General features: G+C 46.9%; 1 protein-coding gene across 4 annotated transcripts; it reads right to left on the bottom strand.

The window, feature by feature from the left end:
* Positions 1-2524: 2524 nt before the first annotated feature.
* On the bottom strand, positions 2525-7854 carry LOC116808448 (uncharacterized). Of its 4 annotated transcripts, XM_072930240.1 has the most exons (5): positions 7768-7854; positions 7097-7206; positions 4001-4972; positions 3615-3662; positions 2525-3024 (listed from the first exon to the last, which is right to left on the bottom strand). In XM_072930240.1, the coding sequence occupies exons 3-5, from the start codon at positions 4821-4823 to the stop codon at positions 3008-3010; spliced, it is 888 nt and encodes a 295-aa protein (XP_072786341.1). In that variant the 5' UTR covers positions 4824-4972; positions 7097-7206; positions 7768-7854; the 3' UTR covers positions 2525-3007. The 4 variants fall into 4 exon arrangements, 3 of the variants coding, with proteins under 3 accessions (XP_072786341.1, XP_072786339.1, XP_072786340.1); XM_072930238.1 differs by having other exon boundaries at positions 2525-3662; XR_012056413.1 differs by lacking the exons at positions 7097-7206; positions 7768-7854 and adding an exon at positions 5103-5186 and having other exon boundaries at positions 2525-4236; positions 4933-4972.
* Between the last annotated feature and the right edge of the window lie 32 nt (positions 7855-7886).

The raw sequence follows: 7886 nt of genomic DNA, 5'->3' as shown, positions 1-7886 counted from the left end.
TAACATTTTTTTCTTCCTCCTAGGATTTTGGACTTTGTCTTTTATTTTCTCCTCTCCCCATTTAAGAACATTGGTATTTCCTAATATAATATAATGTAATTCAAAATAGATACAAATAAAAAAGTTGAAAACCAGGTGAAGCTCTTTTATTATAAACAGCATTTATAATGAGAAGATCAATACAATGAGACAATCACTTGGTCATTTTGAGTGATAATGGTTCACAAATTTATTTTTAGTATGACGTGACGGTAGTGTTTCCAAGTACATGCTATTTTATTATATAAGAAATTACATGAGTTACTTCTGGAAGTCCATCAAACATGGCTGTTATGATAGGCACAAGGTCAGAGAGACATTCCTGGCTTTGAATAAGGCTGTAAGCAATAAACAGAGACATTACAGCTAAACCTGACAAAGTCTTTTCTGGGATTGGGCCTTTGCTTGATCTAGTTTTAAACTTTGATTATATTTGATCATATCAAAGATATATCGTATCTCTACTCTGCGTTGTCTTTCAGTAAATATAGCAGGTTTCCAATTGGCCATTCCAGTCCAGCTCTTGTGTTCTCTTAGGACAACAGCTTGATAGTGAATACACAGGTGCAGTTATATATGTTTATATTTATAGATCTCGGGTTTCACATAGCTGAAGACTCAGCTTTGGTGGACATAACAGTCTCATTTAATCATATGAAAAGTCTTCACATCACAGCAACAAAAAGAAATGCCCCTCAAAGGGCAAGGAGAGTTGTCTGCAGAGGCCGAAGTTCCAGCAGCCTCTAAGGATAATACTAGAAAAGATTTAAAGGATTTCTAGGAATGGATGGATTTTGGAGCAAATATTCATAGATCCTGAAAAGGGGAAAATAGTTTGTTCAATGGGTAATGGCAAAGCCAACTGGTGATCTATGAAATTGTTTGGATGCAAGAGAGGAGTTTTCTCTTTAGGAGGAACTGAAGGAAAGTTTAGGCATTAGATTCCCTCAATCATCCCACATTAACACATAAAAAGGAGTAAACCTGAAACTACTTGCGCGGCAGAAACACTTAGGCAGCTGCCTTATTGGCTAGAAAGGGATGGAGGAGGAATGATTTAAATCTGATTCTTACCTTGTCTCACCTGTAGACTCTCTTTAAACTACTCAGCAGTTTTCAAATTCACCCTTGAAATACTTGAAGCAGCAGCAGAAGCTTAGACCAGCTGCTGGAATGATTAAATACTTCAAAATACGGAACAGCTTCTTCCCGTGGGAAGTCCTAACATTTTACTAAATCCAGACCTTCCTCTACTTTCCCACAGTCACTGGTTAACTATACTGTTTTATGGATCTCATGCCTTTAGGATGTTACCACTTGATACTCACATTCTCACATTTCAGAGTAAAACTACAAACTGTGTTAGGATCTCTGGTCATCCTTTTCCAGGGCAATTATCATTTTTGCTATACATAGGTTCGTTATTGTCCTGTAATTGAGTAAATGACCAGTGTTTGTATATCTGTGAAAATGCTGCTACACATCCCACAATTGCTCATTGTCCTTGTTAATACAGGACAAGAAAATGAGCTCAAGAAAATGCAGCTTGAATTAATTTATGCTCTAGGAACTGCAAGCTGGATAACACTGTGGAACTGCTCCCTGAGGAGGAGTTTAAATAAGCCAGCCTTTATTTTGAACATTTAATTCTTCAGAGCTGTCAGACAAGAAAGCCATCTAGAATGGATACTGGTATCTCCCAGTGTTTTTCTGCAGAACTACTGTAGAGACAAAGACAGTGAAATGAATCGTTTTTGCAGGTAAAGTAGAAGGTAGCAAACAATTTGAAAATATGTTGATATGCAGTGAAAGAAAGTAGCATTCCTTCACTCTCCATCACTCAAAATTAAAGGTATCAAACCAAGTCTACTTTCTGCATAGGAAAGTCAGTTTGCAAAGGAACTGGAGTAGTATACGAAGATGAGTATTACAAAGAGGTGATCAGCTCTGAATCTATAGTCCGATACATAGATATTGGTTTTTATCAATAAAGCAGATATTCTCAAAGATAACTCATGCAGGTTTTGGAGAAATAAGGCTATCAGAGCGTGGAAATACCTTTGATTCCAGCAGCAGATATTGTTGAGGCAAGGGAGGCAGATTTTGGTTCATTAAATTACGGGGCAACTTTAACAAATAAATATTTCTAGAATTCATGCATAGGTGCATCTCCTATCAAGTGATGTTTTTTGTACCAGTTTATTTAGCTTAACAGCACTCACTGCCTTAGTTTGCTTTCTTTGCTTCCTGCAAAAATCCATATATATCCTGAAACACCATTTTTGGAACCGGGGTGAGATTCTACAAAGTGGGTGCCATCTAAGTACTTGTGTTTATCTGTGCATAATCATATTCCCATCTCTTCTGATAATGTTTCTTCCATGCCATAGTACTGTGGCTGCTTCAAAACAAAGCACCCTTTAAAGCAAAATGAACCAAGCAAGATTTTCAAAAATATATAATTGAACAAGAATAGACACACTGATTGAAATACACAACAGAAGCATTTACATTTATGTTTCAGTATATCATAACATAAGTAAAACAAACTATAAGTGAAATAAAAACCTACATGGCTGATCTTGAATCAAACTATAATTATCAACTGAATTTATTCTTGTAAAATTAAAGTAAAACACACTTGGTCAATCACATGATGAAGTGCGGGCATTCTGCCAGCTGGAGTTCTGGAAATGGCATACATACATCTAACCATATTAGCAAAAAATAAACTGGTTGTTTATGATAGGTAATGATTTACCTAGTTAAGAACTCTTTATTACACTATAGAAAAAAAAACCCGAAAGAACACAAAACAGAAGCTCCCTTATTCTCTGTAACCATCGGATATCAACATCCATAATTTTTCATTTCATTATTTGTTCCTCTTTCTCCTTTAATTGGTCAGATACATGAGTATTTTCAGATGGTGGAATATTATTTGTTATGTCATTCAAGTCTTATGATATCAGTTCTGCAGAATGCCTAGAAAATGAAATGCAACGTATTGCACTGAATATTAAAAATAAAATAAAATAAAATAAAATAAAATAAAATAAAATAAAATAAAATAAAATAAAATAAAATAAAATAAAATAAAATAAAATAAAATAAAATAAAATAAAATAAAATAAAATAAAATAAAATAAAATAAAATAAAATAAAAATAATCCTGCAACGGAACACCACTGTTGTAACGATGTCTGCAGGGCCTGGCAGAGCGGCCATGAAAGAAGCACGTCCCGTGCGAGCCCGCGGGCCCGGCGCCCCCGGGAGCGCTGCCCCCTCGGAGGGGCCGCGCTCCCGCAGCCCCCGCGGGCACTGCCCGGGTCCCGCAGCCCCCGCGGGCACTGCCCGGGTCCCGCAGCCCCTGGGCCCCGCGGCGGCGGCCGAGGGCGCTGGAAACCCGCGGCAGAGGGCCCGGCAGCGGGCAGGCACCCCGCCAAGAGGGGTGAGACACCCGGCCCTCCCTGCCGTGGATGGTGCGGCGGAGAGGGCACGTCTAGTTCCCCCGGGAGAACCAGACCACGGCTCCTGGAGAGGAAGAGGTGCTGTAGGAAAAGGGGGTGCCCTACCTTGGGCCGGTCGCAGGAAGGAGGACACTTGATGGTCACAGTCGAAGCCTGGAAGAATACTCTCACTTAGCAAAAGCTCAGAAGCAAATGATGACCCCGTGCAGTGCCCTCTCTGCCTGGGCCCTGCTCCCCAGCGAGAGGAGGGTGAGAAGCCGCCTTTCTCGCCCGTGAGCTCCGGGGGCAGGGGCGCGGGAGCCACCGCCCCGACGGGGGCTCCTCCGGGCGTGTCTGAGGGAACCCCCACGGGCTCTTCTAGATGAGAACGGGAGCACAGAACCGGGGCGGCTGTGCCTGTGTGAGGGGCGGAGGGAGGGAAAACAGCCCCGACCCGGCGCCTTCTCTGTGGGCTCCCCGCGGTAGGAGAGGCGCTACCGGCAGTCACCTACCCCTGCTCCCTGAGCACTCACGATCCCTCCCCGTCCAAAGCTCCGGGCACAGGCACCTTCCCAGACAGTTACTGTTTGCCCGCCTGAATGTGTGTTTCAGGCTGGAAATAGAAACAGAGGGGAAGAAAGAGTTCCCATCGTGGGGAAAAGGTGGGAGAGGTGACGGGGTCCCACGGTGTTTTCGGCGACCCGCTGCACAGGCTTGGGCCAGTCTGGAAAGCCGGGTATGAGGGACCCTGTGCAGGAGACAGATACGCGCAAACGAAAAGAAGGATGTACAGTATAGGGCAGGGAATGAATACCGATGCAGAGATAACCTCACAGCTCCTTCCCGAGCCAAACGTCTGGCCCGCGCAAGCACTGCCGAGAGAATCTCTTTCAAAAGACGATGGTATTTTGGATAAAATAGAGTAAAACCCCTGCAAGTCAAACCGAAGGGCCGGCAGATGCTGCTGCTGCCAGGGGAAACAGACCGGAACGAACTGAAACAGCGCTGCACGTTAAAATTAAAGCTCCCGCCGCTTACATCGGCCGCCCGGCCCACGCGTGGGAGAGAACCTGCGGGCGGCGCTCCCGGGCGGCGCTGGGCGACCGGCGCCAAGGAGCTCCGGTCCCCGTGGGCAGCGCCGTGCCGGGGCCAGCTCTGGTCCTCGAGCAGCTGCAGGAAGCCCCTTCCCAGGGGCGAGGCCACTTGGCCCGGCCAGGAGGCGACGAGATTCCCAAAACCCAGACATTTGCTGATGGCCTTTGCGGGGCCCACCTTTTCCTGACAGCGCTGGTAACACGGTCTCCCCTTAAAGTCCTGCCCCCGCTCCACATACATATTTCCGTAATTTTTAGGTCAGGTTTTATGTTTGCACCCTTGGTGCAAACAGAGCACACTGGTGGAGCCAAGACCCTGATCCCATCTAACTGGGTAAAGCAGAGCTCACCTCAGTCTGCAGTTTCTCCAGGTCGCACTAAAAGCTCGCCCTGAAAAAAAAATTAAGAATCAAAGAAAGAAAAAAAGATGAAACAAACAAACAAAAAGTGTACAGAAACTGGTGCTACTCGAAACAGAGCTGGGGAAAGGCGCTGTGTAATTGGGGCCAGTGCTACTAACCTGACTTCTGAAAAACACATCATCTAGGCGCGACTGGAGAGCTCCTGGCTACTACACAGTGTCCCGCATCCTAGGAGAGTGCTTCTGTGCTGACCCTGCTACAAAGGGTACTGATAAATCCTGCTGGACTCGCAGAGCATCCTACATAGGGCTCCACTACATAAAGGCTCAAACGCAGGGCAAGAGCAACTACCGAAGTACCCGTTTTTTCCTGTGGCCGTGGCATCCTGACCCTCTTCTGGACTTAAGGGAGTGTTTTGTCCACCAGGGCTGCACCACAGCAACCGGGCTGAAGAGAATTTCCATCAGCGGCTGGCTCTGACTAGGGCTTGCTTATTATACGTCAAGTCGAGAGGCTCTAAGCAGATTAAGAGAGGATCCTGGCTGTGCTCTCACCTCTGGGAGCAACCTCAGGAGGGAGCTAAGCCCGCAGCCGGACAACAGGAGGCGCTGAGGCTTTGCACAACCCCCGGCTCTCCTCCCCTCCCGGGCAGCGGGCATCCCAGCCGGGGCGGCCTGGGGGCGGCCGGCCCGCAGAGCGGCTTTGCCGGCTCCACGTTTGCTCCGCCCGATGAAACGCCTCCGTGGTTTGTAGCAGCATCCGATGAGCGTGGCCGGCTTTGTGCCTGCCCTTTTTTCCAGGTACAGGGTGACCCAGCATGGGCTGCCCGGCGTCCCGTCGGGTGTTGCTCCCGCGGGGCTGGGCTCTGGAAAGCGAGGCAGCACCGCCCCGAGGTCACCCAGCGGGGGGGTGCCGGCAGCGGGGTCTCGGGGGCAGCTACACTCCTGCCAGCATGTCCGCAGGCGGCTGTGCTGCCAGGGGGGAACCATACTCCACAGATCTCAAATACTGAAATGGGCAAGCCACCACCGAAGGGTCTCTGTTTTCAGACATATACACTGCTTCCATTAGGAAAAGAATGGGGGTGCCTGCATGAAGACCGCAATCTTAATATTTCTTAGGTATTCTACTAAGGTTTGTCCCAATTTCCATGGGTGTAGCTTGACCACTTGAGAAAACAGGGGTCTAATCCACTGCTTTTATATATTTTATTTCCTTCAAGACATATTTTCATATGCTGCTCTCCTCTGATGATTCTAGTTTTGTTTGTTTCGAGGATTTGACTTAATTCTGTTGCCAGATTAAAAAAAAAAATTTATGAGGAGAGAAAGAACAAAGAAAGGGGTAAGAGAAAATGCATTTAGAGAACAAGTTAAAACGTATTTGTCGTGGCAGAGATATGCTATATCTCACCATTTGAATCCTGTGTCTCTATAAGAAACTTTGAAATCCTGTTTCTGGGGCTGACATTTCCACAGATCACACGAGAACAAATCACTGTGGAAGCAACTGTGACCATGCTGAATGATAAACACATCAAGCTGAAATTCAGACCCAGGTGTGTATTATAGTTTGTGTGGTATGATGTGCAAGCCTTTTTCAGAATCCCAAGAAGCTTTATTTCCCCTTCAAATTCCCACTGTTGGAAAAGTTGTTTGGGTTTGGGGGGGCAGGGTTATTAGCTGCTGGTTGGTGATGTAGATTTTTTGTGTTTGTTTTGACTTTTTGGTTTTTGTTTTCTACTGTGAGATGATAAAAGTTCTAGTAGCTAGGTGAGAACGAACTCACAAGGGATAGGATAGAGAAACCTAAGAGAAGTCCGTGGTGTTGACACAGGCTCGAAGAGCCGGACAGGACAGAAAATGTTTGATCCCTCTGCAAAGACTGAGAGATTCCTCCCGTAGTAATAAAAAGCTTTTTCCAATGTCAGTTTGTTTTATTGGTGTTTTTTGCCTCTTACCAGCCTGTATAGAATCCTCCTCCCCAGTTCGTTGTGAGAAATCAGGTCAGTAAGGAAGAAGTTGGAAAGGAGATATACCCGCTACCTATTATTGCTGCTCCTGGGCGTCTGGAATCAGAGAAAGCTTCCAAATGAGCCTTCTGGGCTGAAGGCTTTCCACAGTAATGATATAAAATGGTTCTAGTGACTCACCTGATGTTTGCCAAGTGGAGGTTAATATCAGTGGATCCGCATTCAGGCCTCTGTCCGTATTTATTTGGAACCTGTAGTATTATGTCTCAGCACGGTGACTCACATGGTTTCTGGACATAAGGCATCCGAAAGAGCAATATAATTATCACCATCTACATAGGACGGCACCCCGTTTGAAGGGCTGTTTTAGTCCGGAGGAGGAGGAGGGTGGGGTGGGGGGAGGGTTGGGAGGGCTTTGGGGGTCTCGGAGCCGAACCTCCTGCTCACAGCCCGGAGCGCCTAATCCGATCCCCTGCCCCGAGGGCGATGGGAACGTGGGGCGCCGCGGCAGGGCCTGGAGGTACCTACGCGATAACCAGCTGTGAAGTGACGAGCGGGAGAGGGGGGAACCTGTGGACTTCAGGACTCGGGACTTTGAAGCACGTCTCGGCCATCAAGTTAAAGGAGCATCTACCGGCCTTTAGTAAATATTGCCTCTAATCTCAGGGGTTTAAGGCTGGATGGCCTTTTGCGTTCTCTTCAAATAGAGGGGGCTGCCCTTCCTTCATCTACCTCATTTCATTTCCCCCTATCCCTCCTAGCATTTGTTCTGTCCACCTGAAAGGGTGGTCGTGCCCGTCCCCCGTCCCATCCCGTCCCGCCCCCCGCCCCCCTCTGTCCCCCTCTCCCACCTCTGTCTCTCCTTCTTTCCCCACAAGCTTAAACCAATTACGCAGCTTTGCAAATAAAGTGCCGCCCCGGGGGGAGTTGCAGGCGAGGGGGACTGCCTTGTTTGCAGGTGCATCTTCGG

This window comes from Taeniopygia guttata, chromosome 5 (assembly GCF_048771995.1).
Source record: "Taeniopygia guttata chromosome 5, bTaeGut7.mat, whole genome shotgun sequence".
Classification (NCBI taxonomy): Eukaryota; Metazoa; Chordata; class Aves; order Passeriformes; family Estrildidae; genus Taeniopygia; species Taeniopygia guttata.
This window is presented reverse-complemented; position numbering and strand designations above follow the sequence as displayed.

Excerpts from the sequence above, each read along its gene's own strand:
- LOC116808448 (XM_072930238.1), bottom strand. The coding sequence starts at position 4,823 with ATGTATGTGGAGCGGGGGCAGGACTTTAAGGGGAGACCGTGTTACCAG. Across the intron at positions 3,663-4,000 it reads TGAGTGCTCAGGGAGCAGGG|GCTTCGACTGTGACCATCAA; the intron begins GTAGGTGACTGC and ends GTATTCTTCCAG.